This window comes from Salmo trutta, chromosome 7, assembly GCF_901001165.1.
Source record: "Salmo trutta chromosome 7, fSalTru1.1, whole genome shotgun sequence".
Taxonomy (NCBI): Eukaryota; Metazoa; Chordata; class Actinopteri; order Salmoniformes; family Salmonidae; genus Salmo; species Salmo trutta.
In genome coordinates this window covers 29,391,655-29,414,465 of record NC_042963.1, presented here as the reverse complement: position 1 = coordinate 29,414,465, position 22,811 = coordinate 29,391,655, and the positions used below count along the sequence as shown (strand labels likewise).

The window sequence follows — 22,811 nt, the reverse complement described above, 5'->3', positions numbered from 1 at the left end:
TAAAATCATTTCATATTCCTTAGTGATTTATTTTGAGATCAAAATAAATATTGTGATATCTCTTTGAGCTTCAAGAGAGCAGCTATATTTAAGTTAAATCGTTTTTAATAACTTGCCTAGTTAAATAAATATATATTTTTGAATCTTCAATTATTCATGAAAACTCTTCTAAATAATCTAGTATAAGCCTGTTGGGCACTGAGTCCAGCATGTCTCTTGTTGCCATGGCTTGGAAGTCACCAGCTCTGTCCTCTCTCAACTACCCTCCCGCTGAAGTGAATTTCTTAGCTTTGAAAATAAAATATTACCAAGGGAATCATTTTATTATAGTAACTATCACATAGCACTCAGTGAAAGACATGCTCTGGAACTTTGGCAACTAGGAAGTATTTTTTAAACCTCCCTCTTTGATCTAGATGTGTCAATGTGTAGTTCCCACATGCATAATCTATACTGAACAAAAATATAAACGCTACATGTAACCATTTCAATGATTTTAATGAGTTACAGTTCATATAAGGAAATCAGTCAATTGAAATACATTTGTTAGGCCCTAATCTATGGATTTCACATGACTGGGCAGGGGCGCAGCCATTGGTGGGCCTGGGAGGGCATAGGCCCATCCCCTGGGGAGCCAGGCCCAGCCAATCAGAATGAGTTTTTCCCCACAAAATGGCTTTATTACAGACAGCTGTTTAATCAGCTTCTTGATATGCCACACCTGTCAGGTGGATGGATTATCTTGGCAAAGGAGAAATGTTCACGAACATGGGATGTAAGCAAATTTATGCACATAATTTGAGAGAAATAAGCTTTTTGTGCATATGGAAAAATTCTGTGATCTTTTATTTCAGCTCATGAACCATGGGACCAACACTTCACAACCAGTAGAGCAGTGTTTCCCAAACTCGGTCCTCGGGATCCCAAGTGGTGCATGTTTAGTTTTTTCCCCCTAACACTACACAACTGATTCAAACGATCACAGCTTGATGATTAGTTGATTATTTGAATCAGCTGTGTAGTGTTAGGGCAGAAACCCAAATGTGCACCCCTTGGGGTCCCGACAAACGAGTTTGGAAAACCCTGCAGTAGAGCGAGAAAGAGCAATGTGGATTGATCTGGTTGATTGACAGCTGGGGACACTGGTGGCAAGACTTTTCATTAGTATTCTCTCTAAAATGGCTACATTAGCGTGTTTGTGTGTGGACAGCCTGCCGGATGGGAACTGAATATAAGCTTGGAGCTGGAGAGACAGTGCCTTCAGAAAGTATTCACACTTTTTCCACATTTTGTAATGTTACAGCCTGAATTTAAAAGAAATTAAAAGTTGAACTGTCTTGAATCAATAAGTATTCAACCCCTTTGTTATGGCAAGCCTAAATAAGTTCAGGAATAAACATTTGCTTAACAAGTCACATAATACGTTGCATGGACTCTGTGTGCAATAATAGTGTTTAACATGATTTTTTAATGACCAATTCATCTCTGTACCACACACATACAATTATCAAACACAGATTCAACCACAAAGACCAGGGATGTTTTCCAATCCCTCTCAAAGGGCACCTATTGATATATTTGTAAAAGAAAAACGAAGCAAACATTGACCATGATGAAGTTATTAATTACACTTCAGATTGGAGTATCAATACACCCAGTCAATACAAAGATACAGGTGTCCTTCCTAGCTCAGTTGCTGGAGAGGAAGGAAACCCCATCAGAGATTTCGTCATGAGGCCAGTGGTGACTAAAACAGTTACAGAGTTTAATGGTGATGATAGGAGAAAACTGAAGATGGATCAACAACGTTGTAGTTACTCCACAATACTAACCTAAATGACAGATTGATAATAAGGAAGCCTGTACAGAATACAAATATTACAAAACATGCATCCTGTTTACGATAAGGCACTAAAGTAACACTGCCAAAAATGTGGCAAAGAAATTAACTATGTCCTGAATAGAAAGTATTATGTTTGGGGCAAATCCAACACATCACTGAGTACCACTCTTCATATTTTTTGTATTGTGTGTAGATGCGTGAGATTTTTATTTTATTTAATCCATTTGAATTTCGGGCTGTAACACAACAAAATGTGGAATAAGTAAAGGGGTGTGAGAATACTTTCTGAAGGCTCATAGCGGCTGCATTATTTACATTGCAGAAAAACCCTCAGCGCTCCACAAAGCACTTCAAAGCGTTCTCTCCACGTTAAGGGCAGGCTCAAGAGAAGGAGTGGTTTTCCCGGACGATTTCCCCGAGAAATAAGGCAAACAAGAGCATCCACATGCAGTCATAATAGCTGAGCGACCCAATTAAAAAAGTTTCCACCCTCCATAATATCAATGTGCCCCAGTTGTGTGCAGGAAGATAGCACTCTCTGCTCCCTCAACACATCAACAAAATAGATCTGTTTATGCATTTGAGTCATGACTATTTAACAGTGTGTTTATTATTCGCAGTCAGTCAGCTTCTCACAGATTTGCAGGAGCGCATCATATCTCCAAGGTTTTCGGAAAGCAATTTCTATTTCAATGTTAGGCTTCTGATAGCTCTATACTTGATACCAATTCAATGCATTTCAATTGAACTTCCTTAGGGAAAAATCACTCAATTCCATTTAAGTCCATTTTTGAATTAATTCAACTAGGCAAATGAAATTCAAATTGAATTTCAATGCAGTATGCATTTATGATAATAAATTGATCCCAACCCTGGTTTGTTATTTAGGCTTATTCGCAGAGAAGTTTACCACGGACAATGCGAGTGACTATTTCTAGCATTGAATCACTTCGCAGTTCAAACAACCCTGTGGGTGCAAATAAACTGTCACACTGACTCTCATCATCTCATAACAAAAGTGATGAGGAAAGTAAGGAAATGAATGAAGCGCTAGGCTATATAGAACTGTCAGGGTCACTCATACCTATTATTTTCAGTTCAAAGGACGGACAACGAATGCTTATTACCATTTAGATTAAGTTGTATGTCCATTCTGTTTTAGTTTAGTCATCAGTGTGCACTTCTAGATGTGTTGTCCTGTTTCCCAAGTAGGCAAACTTTCAGACTAACTTTGATTTGCCTAAAATAGCCACAATGTTAGAATTTAAACACATCAACCTGTATAGTCCAAAAAATATATATTCTGAATGACATTCAGACGTTTCCGGAGTTTTGATTTTTGACAGAGCCACAACATGAATTTGTTATTGTAATAACCATCCAGTAACAGCTCACCAAATATGAAATACAACTATTGTACAACTATAGTACAACTGAAAGCCCAAGGGTTATGCTGTCCTATATTTCTCCCTGTTTAGACCATTGCATGGCAAATGGTCCAGAAACAAAGGACAATGTCCAAGGACTAGTCAGGCCTTCCCCCTCTGAGCAGCCAAAATGTATCTCTGTTACAGTATTCAGAGGACTGAGTGATAGATGCCAACCATGGATACTATTTAATTATCCTTTCTAAAACGTGTTCACTGAGGATAACTCTGATGCTATCTATATGGATGGATGATCTCTGTGGTAACTGTTCTCTGAGGATAACTGATGCTATCTATATGGATGGATGATCTCTGTGGTAACTGTTCTCTGAGGATAACTCTGATGCTGTCTATATGGATGGATGATCTCTGTGGTAACTGTTCTCTGAGGATAACTCTGATGCTGTCTGTATGGATGGATGATCTCTGTGGTAACTGTTCTCTGAGGATAACTCTGATGCTATATATATATATGGATGGATGATCTCTGTGGTAACTTGTATCTGGACAGGGTGAACTCTAAATTCTCTGAGGTTTTATTGTCCTCTCAGGATTTCTGTTTTATTTATGTTGGTTTAATCCCCCACACAAGCTCTTAAATACTGTGGCCCCCTGTGGACATGGGGCCAGGGAGTGTTTAGGTTACTGTAAACTTGGCATCGTTTGATTGGTGAATGGTGGTTGGTTTTGGGTTGAAACGTTAGTTTCAGATGTTATAATTGGAATGAAATGCCTTTTTCTCTCTATTATCCCATTTCCAGTTAATAGAGGAAGGTTGTATGATCAATTCTCATTTCCTAGGCCTCTGGCCTAGTAGGCATCTCTTTGTTCATGCTTTGTCTTCTAAGTTAACCTTACGATCAATATGCCTAGAATTATGCTTTGTTAATGTCAGTATTGCCTTGTTTAAGTGTATTCCTTTTATATGAATCCATTCATTTGACAAAGTAATTAAATACACTTGTATTTAGAATTCCATTCTCAGACATTGTCTATTACTGTAACTCAACTGTAGTGTTCTTGCATATTGCTAAATCATCTTTATGGGGTCAGATGAACATTTTTATAGGCTAATTGCTTGGTCTTATTACTAGCCGCATGTGAGGCATTTATAATATCATATATGCATGTGAAATGAATTACTGCCCACTACATCTGTATTCAGTTCCTTTGATTGTCTCAGTCAGGGTGCTGCAGTCAGAGAATGTGGCCTGTTGGAGAATGACTGCTCCCTGTGTTCTGTGTGCTTTGATTAAAGTGGGGAGAATGAGAGCGACAGTGAGCTGCACATGGTGTCACTGGGGGTTATGAGAAGAGAAGCGCTCCCACCAATGCCTGTGACAGCGTGTACTCTCCCAGCTATGCACAAGATGATGAAATGAACAATGATGCACATCTGAAGAAAGGGATGAGACATAGAGAATCTCTCTCTCTAGCTTGCTCTCTCTTTCTCTGGACCTTCCCTGTGGATTTAGAGAGAGCAAAACATTTTTTGACTGAAGTTACAGAAATGTTTTTCACAATCTGACGGTGCTCTATCGGGGCCTCTTCAAAATAATATAATAATATGTTGATCATGGACCCTTAGAAGAAATTATATTTCTTGCAAAGTTTTGGAAAGCTCTCGTTTTGGATTTGGTTAATGCATATTGTATGTGTGTGACGCCTCTGTACTTTAGTCTAGTGCATTCACAAAAGTCCTAAGCCATTGCAGCATCTTTAGCATAAAAATACATGAAAATACAAAAACCCTGAAGCTCAAGGCAAAACAAAAAAGTAATCTAGAGGTCGAAAGAAACACACACCTGTTTAGGTGAGGTGCTGGCTAGCGGAGTAGAACACTTGAAAAATTAAAGGACAGCTGCACACTCTAGGAGCTCAGATGCAAAAATGTTATAACCTAATAACCAATGTTTCAACAGACAAGCTGTCTTCATCAGGGTAGAATGACAAACACTGCGGGTCACTAGTTTATATAGTTTCAAAGGACACGCATCCGTGTCTGTAATCATGGCTGGGTGTGGCCTGATATCATTGGTTAATTCTCAGATATAAAAATAACGTTCCAAAAACATGAATGGATAGCATACGATTTATAGATACAATTTAGCAACATAGGCCTACAAACATTTACAATAGCAAAATCACAATCACAAGAATGGCTTCAGATCAAAGTCTACGTTGAGAGCGAGAGAAGCAAGGGTCTTTTAATTAAAGATCCAGGCAACCTCTCATTTTAACAGTAAATTGTTGAGGTTCACCCCTCTCCTAGGGAGGGTGACATTTTCGGTGCCGAAATAACGTAGGGACGAAATCGAATGGTTTGCTTCCAAAAATTGGGCCCCAGCTGGATAAGTGGAGTTTTTGCACCTAATGGTGCTACGATGCTCTGAGATTCGTACTTTTAATTCGCACTTTGTTTTACCCACATCATTTTTTACTACAAGGACAAGTTCTAGAAAAAAGTAGCCTCTTGGAATGATCTTGTTTGAACCACGTAGTATAATTGTTTGAATATTTTAGTATCTCTTTCAAATGACTTAATTGTTCTTTGTCTAATTAGGCCTCATTTTTTATGCAGCTTGTGTAATGATTCCTGCAGCCATCCATTGATATGATTGACAGATCTTTGATAGCCTAAAACAGTGCTGCTTTTGAATGCCAGAGTGTGTAAGTGGGCAAGTGTGGAGCGAGGAGCAGAGCGTAATTTAACCTCCAATTTTGCTCTGGTAATGCTCAGCCACAAGCTCTGGGCATGCTCTGCCTAGCATTTATAATTTCCTTTGTCACTATTATTTTAACAATGCAAATAGTCCGAGTAACCATTTGATTACCTGTTCAGGAGTCTTATGGCTTGGGGGTAAAAACTGTTGAGAAGCCTTTTTGTCCTAGACTTGACACTCCGGTACCGCTTGCCATGCGGTAGTAGAGAGAACAGTCTATGACTGGGGTGGCTGGGGTCTTTGACAATTTTTAGGGCCTTCCTCTGACACCGCCTGGTATAGAGGTCCTGGATGGCAGGCAGCTTTGCCCCAGTGATGTACTGGGCCGTACTCACTACCCTCTGAAGTGCCTTGCGGTCGGAGGCCGAGCAATTGCCATACCAGGCAGTGATGCAACCGGTCAGGATGCTCTCGATGTTGCAGCTGTAGAACCTTTTGAGGATCTCAGGACCCATGCCAAATCTTTTTAGTTTCCTGAGGGGGAATAGGCTTGGTCGTGCCCTCTTCACGACTGTCTTGGTGTGTTTGGACCATTCTAGTTTGTTGTTGATGTGGACACCAAGGAACTTGAAACTCTCAACCTGCTCCACTACAGCCCGTCGATGAGAAAGGGGGTGTGCTCGGTGCTCCTTTTCCTGTAGTCCACAATCATCTCCTTAGTCTTGGTTACGTTGCGGGATAGGTTGTTATTCTGGCACCACCCGGCCAGGTCTCTGACCTCCTCCCTATAGGCTGTCTCGTCGTTGTCGGTGATCAGGCCTACCACTGTTGTGTCGTCTGCAAACTTAATGATGGTGTTGGAGTTGTGCCTGGCCATGCAGTCGTGGGTGAACAGGGAGTACAGGAGGGGACTGAGCACGCACCCCTGAATAAATGATATCAAACTGCAGTGATCAAATGATTTGCGCACAGCAAACACCAACAGGTTTCACATGTGCATTGAGCGTGGGAAAAGCTCGCTACAAATTAAATATTATTATTATTATTATTATTATAAAGACAGAAAAATGCACATGTAAAAGCTTAATTACATAAAGGAATATTAGTGGGAATATAGCCATAATATAAACAAGAGAAAGGAGAATGGAATATATTTTAAAAGCTTAACATTGATGAAACAACCGCCGTGTGCGGAAGCTATTTCTCAAAAATCTATTACTTTTAAGTAGGGACCGGCACAGAGTCCAGTAGGACAGTCTCACATGGCTACAGAGTCCTACACTTCACTGCTGGAGGGAATACACATCCGTCCTTGATTGTGATCGAGAATGAAATGTGTGCACACAAGGTAAATAAAGTTTTTTCCATCAATACAATCAATGTAGGGATGTAACGTGATTTTATAAGGGAATTGCTTTCACTGTAAAACCAAGTGTTTAGGATCTGAACACATAACTAAACACTTTTCTGTAACACTTTTTAAAGCCATTTAGGTTTTCGACACTAAACACTGGGGGTGCTGTTTTAACACTGTAGGGTGTAATGTCGTATGAGCATTTTGTTTTTGCCATTCCTTTCGAGTGAAAGAGAGACCCACCCATGACTGTGTTGGGTGGGTCATGGTTGTTGCATTCAACAACTTCTAATCCTGAATCTTTCACCAAGTGACTGCCTTAGTGAATGTGTTTCAAATAAAAGTAAACCCTTTATGACCACATATTATATATGTCATACGGCCTTTAGTTATGGCCTAGGTATCTACAACGTTGTGGTCTGAAAATCCTGGTTCATGGGCCACATCAGACCTGCACATCACAATACGCTGGTTTGTGAAGGGATTAGTAATTGCTATAGGAATCTAGCTAGAGGGAAGATATCCAACAATTGGAATATTTTATCACCTGCAACCTGCACTTATAATGACTGCTATGGTGAAGACCTCAAAATTCAAGACTACCTAAACCCTCTAAACTGGAACAACCATCTAAACTGGAACAACCATCTAAACTGGAACAACCATCTCAGGAGCGGGTGAATAAGATCAGTTAATCCGGCAATGTGCATGAGGAAACACAGATATTAAAACAAACTATTCAAAAAATCTACTTGCAAAAAAGCATGCTGGGAAATATGTGAATGAGGCCCCTTCCACGTCTTTTTCACTCAGAGTTAACGGAAATTAACTCAACACAGTCGAGTAACAACACCGCACGATTTGAAAATATTTATTGAATCAAATATTAATTTGATAAGGTAAGCTAACAATATTGATTTGAATGCATCCTCGAGAAGGAGCACTTGAAAGAGAGAACCGTGCATAATGGACGGATTTGGCGGACGGATTGCAAAATAAATCCTTGCATTGCAGGGATCAACTTGCTGTGGCAGTTTTTTAGCCTCGTGCAGCAGCAGTAATAATAATAAATGATTACTACCTTACTATTCTGTGCAGGCTGACAGACTGATTTAGGCCATTTCAAACACTTCAAGCTACCAGGAGTCAAAAGCCACCAGAGTCAACAGCCACCAACTGGGCAAAAAATGTGGTGCACACAGATTATTTTTGACAATAATATTGTGTAGAGTTAATTTTATTAGCGGGAAGAAGTTTAACTAAGGTCTAAATGTGGGGTCTTTGGTAAACAAAAATGTCACAGTGCTTTCAGAAATTATTCACACCCCATTACTTTTTCCACATTTTGTTGTGTTAGTCTGAATTCAAAATGGATTCAATTGAGATTTATTTTCACTGGCCTACACACAATACTCCATAATGTCAAAGTGGAATTATGTTTTAAAACATTTGTATAAGTTAATTAACAATTTTTATAAGCTGAAATGTCTTTAGTCAGTACATATTAAACCCCTTTCTTATGGCAAGCCTAAATACATTCAATTTGCTTAACAAGTCACATAATAAGTTACATGGACTCACTCTGGGTACAATAATAGCGTCTAGCATGATTTTTGAATGACTACTTCATCTCTGTACCCCACACATACAGCTGTAAGGTCCCTCAGTGAATTTCAAACACAGATTCAACCATAAAGACCAGGAAGATTTTCCAATGCCTCGCAAAAAAGGGCACCTATTGGTAAATGTGTAAAAAAAAAAAAAAGAAGCAGACATCGAACATCCCTTTGAGCATGGTGAAGTTATTAATTACACTTTGGATGGTGTATCAATACACCCAGTCACTACAAAAATACAGGTGTCCTTCCTAACTCAGTTGCCGGAGAGGAAGGAAACCGCTCAGGGGTTTCACCATGAGGCCAATGGTGGCTTTAAAACAGTTTACAGAGTTTAATGGCTGTAATAGGAGAAAACTGAGGATGGATCAACAACATTGTAGTTACGCCACAATACTAACCTAATTGACAGAGTGAAAATAAGGAACCCTGTACAGAATACAAATATTCAAAAACAATGCATCCTGTTTGTAACAAGGCATTAAAGTAATACTGCAAAAAATGTGGCAAAGCAATTAACCTTTTGTCCTGAATACAACGTGTTATGTTTTGGAAGAAAAACAAAGTCAGTACCACTCTCCATATGTTTAAGCATAGTGGTGGCTGCATCATGTTATGGGTATGCTTGTAATCATTAAGGACTGGGAAGTTTTACAGGATAAAAAATAAATGCAATGGAGCAATGCAAAGGCAAAATCCTAGAGGAAAACCTGGTTCAGTCTGCTTTCCTCCAGACTCTGGGAGATGAATTCACCTTTAAGCAGGACAATAACCTAAAATGGCCAAATCTACACTAGAGTTGCTTACCAAGAAGACAGTTAATGTTCCCGAGTGGCCGAGTTCTATTTTCAAGCAGATTTAAATCAAAACTCTATGGCAAGACCTGAAAATGGTTCTGTAGCAATGGTCAACACCCAATTTGTCACAGCTTGAAGAATTTAAAAAACAATAATGGGCAAATGTTGCACAATCCAGGTGTGGAAACCTCTTAGAGTCTTAACCAAAAAGACTCACAGCTGTTATCGTGATTCTAACATGTATTGACTCAGGGCGTTGAATACTTATCTAATCAAGATATATTAGTGTTTTATTCATATTTTGTTGTACAAGTGTTAGCATTTCTCTTCCACTTTTACATTGGATAATTTTGTGTAGATCGTTGACCAAAAACTAAACAAAAGTGGAAAAAGTCAAAGGGTTTGAATACTTTCTGGGCATATTTACCAAACAGGGCATTTGAAGCCGTTCAGAGATCTTCATGTCTTCTGATAAACCTGGTCTGATATTACAATTCGCAAAAAATATTTGTCCCTTAGGGGTTTTAGATAATTAAACCGTATTTTAGGGACTGCAGATTACTGTCGTGGAGCTGTTTTTATGCACCAATAATCTGTGTTCTCTTTTGTTGATATCACCATTGCGCATGCTCTGTGACAGTCTGTTTTGTGGCGTTTGTAGTGAGTCTTTTTATAGAATGTCTCATCATAAAGTTGCCTGAGTACATCAGGATTACAGACAGTGTAGTCTTGTACAATGACAGCGCCTCCCTATAACTATAGAGGTGTCATTCTGGAGATTTAAGGGCTTGTTTTTCAGAGCGGGACATAGAATGGAATGAATGTAGATGGAGCCCTAAACACATTTTGTGGGGACTGAGGGGTTGCAATCTATAAAGAACAGTTTCAGATGTAATGTGAGTATGAGTTAGTATTTGAAACACGTTGCAGTTGTGCATCCTGGTATTCTGGCTGATCTGTTCCTATATGTATTCTTTTGTATATATTTTCAGTAAATAGTTCACCAAGGTTTATTGCACCATGCTGGCCGGCTACGTGTTTTCTTTCTCCAATCATCTGTGCGCAAATCATTTAACCGCTGCAGTTTGAGATTATTTATTCCCTTTTATTTATGAAAAGAATCTGATACTTGCCTTTATTATTTAGGATTTATTTAAGATATTTTAGCTTAATTAAATAGATTTATATTATGGTGTTTCTACTCCAAGAAAAACTAAAATACATTTTACAGTAGCCTATGTATTGCCTACCTAAAAGAAATCCGCTAATGCATTTGAAGTCCTTCAAAATAGAAACTACATATCCTAACGGTAGAAAGTCTCCCACATGGGTAGGCAGACCATTCCATAAAAATGGAGCTCTATAGGAGAAAGCCCTATCTCCAGCCGTTTGCTTAGAAATTCTCGGGACAATTAGGAGGCCTGCGTCTTGTGACCGTAGCGTACGTGTAGGTATGTACGGCAGGACCTATCGGAAAGATAGGTAGGAGCAAGCCCATGTAATGCTTTGTAGGTTAGCAGTAAAACCTTGAAATCAGCCCTTGCCTTAACAGGAAGCCAGTGTAGGGAGGCTAGCACTGGAGTAATATGATCACATTTTTTGGTTCTAGTCAGGATTCTAGCAGCCGTATTTAGCACTAACTGAAGTTTGTTTAGTGCTTTATCCGGGTAGCCGGAAAGTAGAGCATTGCAGTAGTCCAGCCTAGAAGTAACAAAAGCATGGATTAATTTTTCTGCATCATTTTTGGACAGAAAGTTTCTGATTTTTGCAATGTTACGTAGATGGAAAAAAGCTGTCCTTGAAACAGTCTTGATATGTTCTTCAAAAGAGAGATCAGGGTCCAGAGTAACGCCGAGGTCCTTCACAGTTTTATTTGAGACGACTGTACAACCATCCAGATTAATTGTCAGATTCAACAGATGATCTCTTTGTTTCTTGGGACCTAGAACAAGCATCTCTGTTTTGTCCGAGTTTAAAAGTAGAAAGTTTGCAGCCATCCATTTCTTTATGTCTGAAACACAGGCTTCTAGCGAGGGCAGTTTTGGGGCTTCACCATGTTTCATTGAAATGTACAGCTGTGTGTCGTCCGCATAGCAGTGAAATTTAAAATTATGTTTTCGAATGACATCCCCAAGAGGTAAAATATATAGTGAAAACAATAGTGGTCCTAAAACGGAACCTTGAGGAACACCGAAATGTACAATTGATTTGTTAGAGGACAAACCATTCACAGAGACAAACTGATATCTTTCCGACAGATAAGATCTAAACCAGGCCAGAACTTGTCCATGTAGACCAATTTGGGTTGCCAATCTCTCCAAAAGAATGTGGTGGTCGATGGTATCAAAAGCAGCACTAAGATCTAGGAGCACGAGGACAGATGCAGAGCCTCGGTCTGACGTCATTAAAAGGTCATTTACCACCTTCACAAGTGCAGTCTCAGTGCTATGATGGGGTCTAAAACCAGACTGAAGCGTTTTGTATACATTGTTTGTCTTCAGGAAGGCAGTGAGTTGCTGCGCAACAGCTTTTTCTAAAAGTTTTGAGATGAATGGAAGATTCGATATAGGCCGATAGTTTTTTATAATTTCTGGGTCAAGATTCGGCTTTTTCAAGAGAGGCTTTATTACTGCCACTTTTAGTGAGCTTGGTACACATCCGGTGGATAGAGAGCCGTTTATTATGTTCAACATAGGAGGGCCGAGCACAGGAAGCAGCTCTTTCAGTAGTTTAGTTGGAATAGGGTCCAGTATGCAGCTTGAGGGTTTAGAGGCCATGATTATTTTCATCATTGTGTCAAGAGATATAGTACTAAAACACTTTAGTATCTCCCTTGATCCTAGGTCCTGGCAGAGTTGTGCAGACTCAGGACAATGGAGCTTTGGAGGAATACGCAGATTTAAAGAGGAGTCCGTAATTTGCTTTCTAATGATCATGATCTTTTCCTCAAAGAAGTTCATAAATGTATTACTACTGAAGTGAAAGCCATCCTCCATTTGTGAATGCTGCTTTTTAGTTAGCTTTGCGACAGTATCAAAAATACATTTCGGATTGTTCTTATTTACCGGCTGTGATTGGGAGTCCCATAGGGCGGCACACAATTGGCCCAGCATCGTCCGGGTTTGACAGGTGTAGGCCATCATTGTCAATAATAATTTGTTCTTAACTGACTTCCCTAGTTAAATAAAGGTTAAATAAATAAATAAATGCTCTGCTCCACACTCGCCCACTCAAAAGCAGCCCTGCTTTAGGCTATCTAAAAACTGGGCTTCCGTATTTATATCTTTGTGTATCATGACTGAAATACTGTGCCAAGTGTAAGTCTACACACCAGAATGGCTTTCCAAGATGTGTTGAGTGTTCCTGAATGGTCCAGTCTCCGTCCTGACTTAAATCTGCTTTAAAAAAATCAGAGATAAGGTTTGAATATCGCTGTCCATCAATGATTCCCAACCAAATTTACTGAGCTTGAGCAATTTTGACAAAGCAATGGATATACAGTGCAATCTGAAAGTATTCAGAGCCCTTCACCTTTTCCACATTTTGTTACGTTAAAGCCTTATTCTAAAATTTAAAAAAACAACAACAAAAAAACATTCCCTCAACAAGCTACACACAATACCCCATAATGACAAAGCAAAAATGTTTTTGAAGTATTTGCAAATGTATTAAAAATAAAAACTGAAATCACATTTACATAAGTATTCAGACCCTTTGATGCACCTTTGGCAACGATTACATTCTCAAGTCTTGGGTATGACGCTACAAGTTTTGCACACCTGTATTTGGGGAGTTTCTCCCATTCTTCTCTGTAGATCCTCTCAAGATCTGTCAGGCTGGATGGGGAGCGTCGCTGCACAGCTATTTTCAGGTCTCTCCAGAGATCTTCGATTGGGTTCAAGTCCGGGCTCTGGCTGGGCATACGGCGTCACTACAGATCCGGGTTCGATCCCGGGCTGTGTCGCAGCCGGCCGTGACCGGGAGACCCATGAGGCAGCGCACGATTGGCACAGCGTTGTCCGGGTTAGGGGAGGGTTTGGCCGGCCGGGATGTCCTTGTCCATTCGCGCTCTAGTGACTTCTGTGGCGGGTCGGGCGCATGCACACTGACATGGTCGTCAGTTGTACGTAGTTTCCTCCGACACATTGGTGCGGCTGTCTTCCGGGTTAAGCGAGCAGTGTGTCAAGAAGCAGTGCGGCTTGGCAGGGTTGTGTTTCGGAGGACACATGCCACTCGACCTTCACCTCTGCCGAATCCATACGGGAGTTGCAGCAACTGTAACCACCAATTTGGATATCACGAAATTGTAGAGAAAAAGGGGTAAAAATTTCCAAAAAATGTATCTTTCCCTCGATCCTGACTAGTCTCCCAGTCCCTGCGGCTGAAAAATACCACCACAGCATGATGCTGCCACCACCAAGCTTCACCATAGGGTGGTACCCCAAACGTGACGCTTGGTTTCTCATGGTCTGAGAGTCTTTAGGTGCCTTTTGGCCAATTCCAAGTTGGCTGTCGTGCCTTTTACTGAGGAGTGGCTTCTGTCTGGCCACTCTACCATAAAGGCCTGATTGGTGAAGTGCTGCAGAGATTATTGTCCTTCTTGAAGGTTCTCCCATCTCCACAGAGGAACTCTGTCAGAATTACCATTGGGTTCTTGGTCACCTCCCTGACTAAGGCCCTTCTCCCCCGATTGCTGAGTTTGGACGGGTGGCCATCTTTAGGAAGAGTCTCGGTGGTTCTAAACTTGTTCCATTTAAGAATGATGGAGGCCACTGTGTTCACTGGGGACCTTCAATGCTGCAGAAATGTTTTGGTACCCTTCCCAGTTCTGTGCCTCGACACAATCCTGTCTCGGAGCTCTATGGACAATTCCTCCGACCTCGTGGCTTGGTTTTTGCTCTGACATGCACTGTCATCTGTGGGACCTTATATGGACAGGTGTGTGCCTTTCCAAATCACTTGCATTTAGGTGCATAGGTGACTACAATCAAGTTGTAGAAACATCTCACGGATGATCAATGGAAACAGAATGCACCTGAGCTCAATTTTGAGTCTGAATACTTATGTAAATAGTTTTCAGTTTTTTATTTTTATGCATTTGCAAAAATTTCTAAAAACCTGTTTTGACTTTGTCATTATGGGGTATTGTGTGTAGATTGATGAGGGGAAAAAATATTTTATACATTTTAGAATAAGGCTGTAATGTAACAAATTGTGGAGAAAGGGAAGAATCTAAATACTTTCTGAATGCACTGTATTTTTATTTTATCTTTATTTAACTAGGCAAGTCAGTTAAGAACAAATTCTTATTTTCAATGATGGCCTAGGAACAGTGGGTTAACTGCCTTGTTCAGGGGCAGAACGACAGATTTGTACCTTGTCAGCTCGGGGATTCGAACTTGCAACCTTTCGGTTACTAGCCCAACGCTCTAACCACTAGGCCCAATGTATGTTGCCCTCAGAGTTGTACAAAGTTGGTAGAATCTTAATAAAAATTATTCACAGCTGTAATGGCTGCCAAAGGTGCGGGACGGCTGAGCTAACGTAGACTAATGTGATTAGCATGAGGTTGTAAGTAACAAGAACATTTCCCAGGACAAAGACATATCTGATATTGGCAGAAAGCTTAAATTCTTGTTAATCTAACGGCACTGTCCAATTTACAGTAGCTATTACAGTGAAAAAATACCATGCTATTGTTTGAGGAGGGTGCACAGTTATGAAAATGTATTAATAAACCAATTAGACACATTTGGGCAGTCTTGATACAACATTTTGAACAGAAAAGCAATGGTTCATTGGATCAGTCTAAAACTTTGCACATACACTGCTGCCATCTAGTGGCCAAAATCTGAATTGTGCCTAGGCTAGAATAATCCATTATTACATTTACATTATATTTTAGTCATTTAGCAGACGCTCTTATCCAGAGCGACTTACAGTAGTGAATGCATACATTTCATACAATTTCATACATTTTTTTTTTTTTTTCCTGTGCTGGCCCCCCGTGGGAATCGAACCCACAACCCTGGTGTTGCAAACATCATGCTCTACCAACTGAGCTACAGGGAAGGCTATTATGGCCTTTCTCTTGCATTTCAAAGATGATGGTACAAAACATGTTTTCTTTGTGTTGTCTTTTACCAGATCTAATGTGTTATATTCTCCTAAATTAATTTAACATTTCCACAAACTTCAAAGTGTTTCCTTTTTCCTTTCAAATGGTATCAAGTATCAAGTATATACATATCCTTGCTTCAGGTCCTGAGCTACAGGCAGTTAGATTTGGGTATGTCATTTTAGGCAAAACATTTTTAAAAAAGGGCGGATCCTTAAGAGCGTCTGGGGTGTGAAGACATACGGAATTTATATGATTTTTCTTTCATTTTGAAAATGTGGAGTAGATTGTGTAGATCGATGGGGGGGGAAATTTAATATAATCCCCTTTTAGATAAAATTAAAAGGTAGAAAATGTGAAGACTGTGCAAGGGGTGTGTAAACTTTCTCTAGCGACTACATACCTTAGTTAGTAGTACATACCTTAGTAGTGGAAATTGTTGTAGATGTTGACTGCCTTTCTCTCTCTCCCTCTCCCTTTCTCCAGATCTGTCGGTGTAATGTGAAGGAGAACCAGCAGCAGTTTTTCCACAGCCTGGCGGTGAGACAGAGCCTTGCACTCCACTTCAACATCCAGCAGGACTGTGGCCACTTCTTGGCTGACGTCCCTCCCCGCCTGCTGCCCTGGGAGGAGGAGGAGGAAGAGGAATACAATGAGGAAGGGCAGAGAGAGACAAAGGATAAGGAGTCAAGGAGGAAGAAGGAGACTGTCGAAACAACGAATGCCATGCAGAACAGGCAAGCCGAGGAGGCCCAGATCCCAGGCCACCACATGGGCACCACCGGCCGCCTACGTAGCCGAGTGGTGGTGATCACCCGTGAAGTGCCCTTCCAGACCGTTGCTGACTTCGTCCGGGAGGGCACAGTCCGGCACGCCCGCAACCCGGACCTGTACGAACGTCAGGTGTGCCTGCTGCTTTTACAGCTGTGCTCGGGCCTGGAGCACATGAAGCCCTACCACGTGACCCACTGTGACCTGCGTCTGGAAAACCTACTGCTGGTGCACTGCCACCCGGGAAACCCCTGGAACTTGGACCTGCTCGAGCCCAACAATAACAGCAGCAACAGTGCCACCTCCGGGGCAGGTGCTGCCAACACGGCCACCAACGCCACCTGCCCTGCCCGCCTCATCATAAGCAACTTCACCCAGGCCAAGCAGAAGAGCCCCCTGGTGGTGGACCCCAGCGCGCTGTGCAACCAGTCGCGACTGGCGCCCGAGATCGTCACAGCGACGCAGTATCGCAAGTGCGACGAGTTCCAGACGGGCATCCTCATCTACGAGATGCTGCACCAGCCCAACCCCTTTGAGGAGACACCCGAGCTGAAGGAGAGGGAGTACACCTGGGCTGACCTGCCGCCACTCCCGGCCCGCTCCCTCTACTCCCAGGGCCTGCAGCAGCTGGCCAGCCTCCTGCTCACCGTCAACCCCTCGGAAAGGCTCCAGATGGCCGAGGCCAGGGCCTGCCTGCAGTGTCTGCTCTGGGGGCCCCGTGAGGACCTCTTCCAGGCGCTCAGCTACACCAGTGGCCAGGCTTCAGGCACCAACTCCAGCCAGCACGAGACCACCCTCCAGAACTGGCTGGACCTGAAGAGGACGCTGATGATGATCAAGTTCGCAGAGCGCTCGCTGGACACGGGCTGTGGCGTGAGCCTGGAGGATTGGCTATGCTGCAAGTACTTGGCCTTCGCGACCACAGACACGCTCAGCCGAGTGGTGCGCATCCTCCAGCAGCAACACTCACAGTCCCAGCATCTGACCCATTCTCAGCAGCACCTAACCCAATCCCAACACCACTCCCAACCGCTCTGAGCTCCATTACTCACTAGCTACTCACCACTCATCCAATTCTCTCTAGACTCGTGTCGTAATGCTATGCGATTTTACACTTCCCCTCTCGTCTCTGTCCTATCCCTTCAACAACGCAACCAAACCATAAGCAGAAAATCTATGGTAAAAACTGTAATAAATCATTAGCCTTATTGTGGACTGATATTGTATGCAGTGCTCAGTTGTTTCACCAGTGTATCTTTTCTTTTGGTGGGAAAAAGTGTAGGGGGTGGGTGTTATCAAATTAAACCTGCTTCAATGTACGATGAAGTACTCGGATGAGACAAAAAGTACTTTGATACTACAAACTGGCAAATAGTCCTCGCTTGGTAAAATCTCAATGAGCTTCAATGAACAAGTAGGAAAAAAACATAAACCGTCAAAAAGGATGATTGAATTGCTCTCAGCTGGAGTTGTCACAGCAACAGGTTATTTCCACATTCAATTCAACGGGCCCCGATCTGAAAATCCAATCTTCTCAGACTTGAGTCTACTTTCACATTATTAGCCAATTATTACACAGGTCCTCTTTGCCATGGTTTGTTGTTCAATTCAGAGTATGTGACAATAATACGGCAGCACTGAGACTGGATATAAGCCTAGTGATAGTGACCACATAGCCCAGCCAATCTCTGCTGGCTCCAGTTGCTCTGACATCCCCTTGTTGTCTGTGTGTTTGTGTAGCCACCTCTCAAAACTGTCTCAAAGACATGAGTCCTATAGGGAATTCAGAGGGATTTAGCCTTCAGATCAGAGCTATCCTAACTAGAGCTGTCTGTCACCTTGAAATAGGAAGTTTGAATAATGCTTTTGAGTTTAGCTTTGAATAGATTTCAAGATAGAATGTCAACGTGCATAGTGAAGTGGTCATGCTTGCCCCAATGCTACAGCTCAGTCCTAGTCTAAAACATCTCCGATAATCTTCTCAGCACTCGCCCACTCCCTTTCACTGTCAATCACCACCTTCCGGAGACACCTGAAACCCCACCTCTTTAAGGAATACCTAGGATAGGATAAAGTAATCCTTCTAACCCCCCCCCTTAAAAGATTTAGATGCACTATTGTAAAGTGGTTGTTCCACTGGATATCATAAGGTGAATGCACCAATTTGTAAGTCGCTCTGGATAAGAGCGTCTGCTAAATGACTTAAATGTAAATTTAAATGTCTACCATTACTGAGGGGTAGAAAGGGAGGGTTGAGGCTCCAAGGACGATTTATTAAGAATGAAGAATACAGGCTCCTCAGTTCCCCAAGGAGGACAGATACCCAGCCCATATTTAGCATTACATCTTCTCCTCTACCATAAACTAAACCACCTAATAAGGAGGCAAAACCTTATTCTTAGGTACATTGTTGGAATTCATTTTCATCCACCAAGTGTGTTATGCAAACTGAGAATCGCCAAAGCTCTGCCCTGCAATCTCCATTTTGACAATTGTGAGAAATACATTGAGGCGACAACATTTTAGATGTTTATATAAGAGGCATCTGTTTCAGTTCATCAAGGTGAATGCATTGTAACACAGTCATTTGAAGTGTCCTTACCACTGCTTAAATACAGTACATGATTCTGCAATCAATCCAGGCTGCCATGTTGCTTCGTAGTATCATTGATGAGAAGTTAGACAGTAGTCGGACATGAAAGCACTCCCAATGTAATTTTCTCATTTTTAAGCAAAGCCAGAACTTAGAATACTAGGAAGTCTGTTTTAGTTGTGTGTTTCGTGGACAAACACTATTTTTCCTTTGGATATGTGCAATTAATGTAAAATGTTATTATTAACTATGAAAATGGCAGTACTTAAACATGTACGTAGCCTACTTTTATCACTTTTCAGTTATTCTCGCTTCCATTATTATTTCTGGCACATAACTGGCGATGACGTTTAGCTGAAAACGCAGGGTTTAGTCTCAAACCCTGATGTGGAACTTGTTGTGGGGAGCTAGGACAACATTATTGCAGCGCGTAGAGGGACTTTGATGTTTCAGGGACTGCTTGTTGGGTTTTCGTTTTTTGTATTTGTTTGTAGTCTTTAATTCTACATTTTTTTTCTTCATTTTATTTGTTAGTATTAGATGCTTATGTGTTTCTAATTGACTGCTTCTGGCCTGGGTGATATGATCAATGTTTGCACATTCAGTAGAACTCAAGCGTTCCTAAGCGGAGAATGGAAATGTAGAAGCGAAACGGAGAACAGGTCGTAATAAAAAGCAGTTCTAGCCTGGTAACACTGTTCAGTCTGGATTAACCAGGCTAGTTCCAGCCCTCGTGGAAAGAAACACACTGTGTTTTGCTCAGCAGCAGCACATGGAATGTAGGAGTCTCTCTGGACTCGAGTGAAGCTTCGGTTGGAACTGAAAGGATCCCATGAACCTGGACTTATTATTCCCAATAGACTGTGTTAGCTACTCAGCCTCCATTTTGGGGCATTTTGCTAGTTAACCACTATACATGACAAGAGCTCCCGATCAATAGAGAATGGCCACTGCCTTAAACCCTGCTCCCTGCGCATCTAACCACACCACCCAACCACTGAGATTCATATGCCTATTGTCCCATCACTATATATCTGTTTTATGGGCTGCCATGGGAACTCACTACAACTGTTGCAGACACATATCCATCCCTCTGCCTCATCAGCATTGGTGATACCACTGCACACAGTCAGCTCGTGGTCCATTTTAGCCAAATGAATGAGCTTTGGCTTTATGGCCTGTGTCTGTCTGCCTGGAATCAATGCAACTGAAATACATGGCTTACATTGGCTTTGCTTCTATCAGTTAGGGGGCTTACTGAAGACAATAGAGACCGTTTGTGTGCTTTTGTGGTTGAACAATGTGAGAGATTTCGGCAGATCCCACATACTTTGGACTCACAGGTTGACGTCTCTAGCAGTGCTAGTTCGACACAGCAGATTCCTATAATAAAGGATTGTATAATGTCAGATTATAATTGACAGCTTGACACAAATACCCTGATGGTTTTTTTTCTGGAACTCTATACATTTATATATTCATAATAGGTGTGTTCAATGGCCTCCGGCATAATGGATCTAATGGGGTTCACCACACACTTTGCACAACAGACTATCTGATCTCCAAACATGACAGGTGTATGACTCTGAAACGCATATTTGGGATTCCTCTTGTAATGTTTCATCATCCTGTGCGTGTCCATGCAGGTTTGGTTTCTCTTAGTAAGTATTGAACTGTTTTACTTATTCACCCCTACTCATCTAACAGCATCCTGTGAGAAGATGGCCAAACTCTGCCATGGTTTCCTTTCTATATCCAAATGAATAACATGACATAGCAGCCAGCCACTCACTAGCTAGGTCAGTGGGGGAGAACTACTGGGAACTACTGTGAGGAAGGGATCCTGTGTATTTAGATATAGGGTCAGATGTGATGTCAAGGACATCGAATGGTGACTTGAGGTCGAAGAGTCCAGGTCGCTGAGGAATGCATGTGGACTGCACTGGTGGCTGTCCTTGTATCTAGAGAGTCAACATTTATATTATCTAATGTAATCTTTAATCTACACTATTTACAGAATTTACAGTGCACCACTATCGGTCTGTCACGACAGACAAGATACCATGCATCAGCTTTCCTTTTTTGTCTCATTTGTTTTGGGAGAAAACTGGTGAATTGTTTTTTCTGTCCAGAAGAATGTTATTATAAAACTAAAGTGTTCTCACCTTTTGGAAAAAGAGTGTTTGCATACAGATTCATGTACAGTATTTTTCCCTCTTGTAAATGATCGAGTTAAACTACTTTAACAGCCAGTTGGGAGGAGGGTTTTTGAATGAGTAACAAACACCATTAAAAACGCATTGTTCATGGATAGTGTTGCCAACAGTGGGTTTTGCAGTTTTTTATCATTGCATTTTAATCGCCACTGAACATAAAAAGTCAACTCTCTTGGCTTTCTATATATGTCTATATCTCTTGGCCTATTGCCATTTTATTGTTGATCAAGTAACCGATAGTAACACAACAATAAATGTATGTTTTTATATACATTGTGCGTGAGACCCCATTATTGCCAATCTGTGTCAGCCGCTTGCATGTCCCTCTTGTGGTGATGAAGTGTAACAACTGACTAATACAAGGGCTGCATCCCGATAGTCTAGTTGGCTTCCTTATGAGGTAGGATCCTCCCCTTGACTCCTTTCCTTTAATTTGCACTGCTGTAACAAAAGCAAGAATGGAGAAAGGAAATACCTTGTAGTTAACCACTATGTTGCTTTCACGTCTTCTGTGCTTTCAGATTATCGGGGCAAATGAAGGAGAGGACACACTGGGGAGAAGCCACTCTAGACTATTGAACAACTGTGGGTTTTATCAGTTAATTTGTGTGAGTTGAACGCTTGTTCATTGTCAGTCTCATATAAGTGAAAGGTATGTACAGAGCTTAAAGACACTTGTGGCATCTGGATATGTTGGTCATCATGATGGAAACATCAGAAATGGGGAGAACCCATTAATTCAGGGAATAATTATAAATGTGACTGAAAACAACAAGCAACTCCAATGATCAAATGGTGATTGAGTTAAAATGGAATCGACGGCATCCCTGTCAGACTTTCTAGCTCAATATTTAGTTTTTATTCCCAAGTCTGATTTCACGACTCTAATTTAAATGTAAGAAATGTATGACCTAGAAATATTAAAATAGCATGTACTACTTTCTTAAAGTGACTGTCCAGTGTTTACCGATTTCTATAAAATATTACCTATAATGAATTACAATATGAGTTAAATAGTTGTCCTTACAAAAAATGGTAATTCAAGCAATTCTCCGGTCCTTTTGAATACTTTTTAGCCAGTAGTTCTGAAAGTAGAGCTTACAAGCAGAAATATGCACCATGTCGTTGCTCTCTCTCGCGCTCTGCTGTGTGTGCATCTTGCTAGCTGTCACTCAAATGGTGATGGGCTGAAGCTCATTGGCTAGATCTCAAATTTCTAGGGGGCTGGCCCACATGGGGGGAAATGGCGCAGCATAGCTTCCAGAAAAACACTTTTTCAAACTACGAATTTCGTGGCTAATTGAGGTTAAACAATTATTCTGCTCATAGATTATGCATGCATGTATGAACTACACACTGACACGTCCAGCCCAAAGTGGAAGGTTGAAAATAAAATGTAGTTGTCGTCAGTTT

General features: G+C 41.3%; 1 protein-coding gene across 7 annotated transcripts in view; it reads left to right on the top strand.

The window, feature by feature from the left end:
• Positions 1–21,671, top strand: part of peak1 (pseudopodium-enriched atypical kinase 1) — a 288,619-nt gene extending 266,948 nt beyond the window's left edge. For all 7 annotated transcript variants that reach the window (XM_029758531.1, XM_029758529.1, XM_029758530.1 and 4 more), the window contains one exon: positions 16,305–21,671. In XM_029758531.1, the coding sequence (XP_029614391.1) occupies positions 16,305–17,627 (1,323 nt within the window). In that variant the 3' untranslated portion in view covers positions 17,628–21,671. The remainder of the gene's footprint in view (positions 1–16,304) is intronic.
• The last annotated feature ends 1,140 nt before the right edge of the window (positions 21,672–22,811 follow it).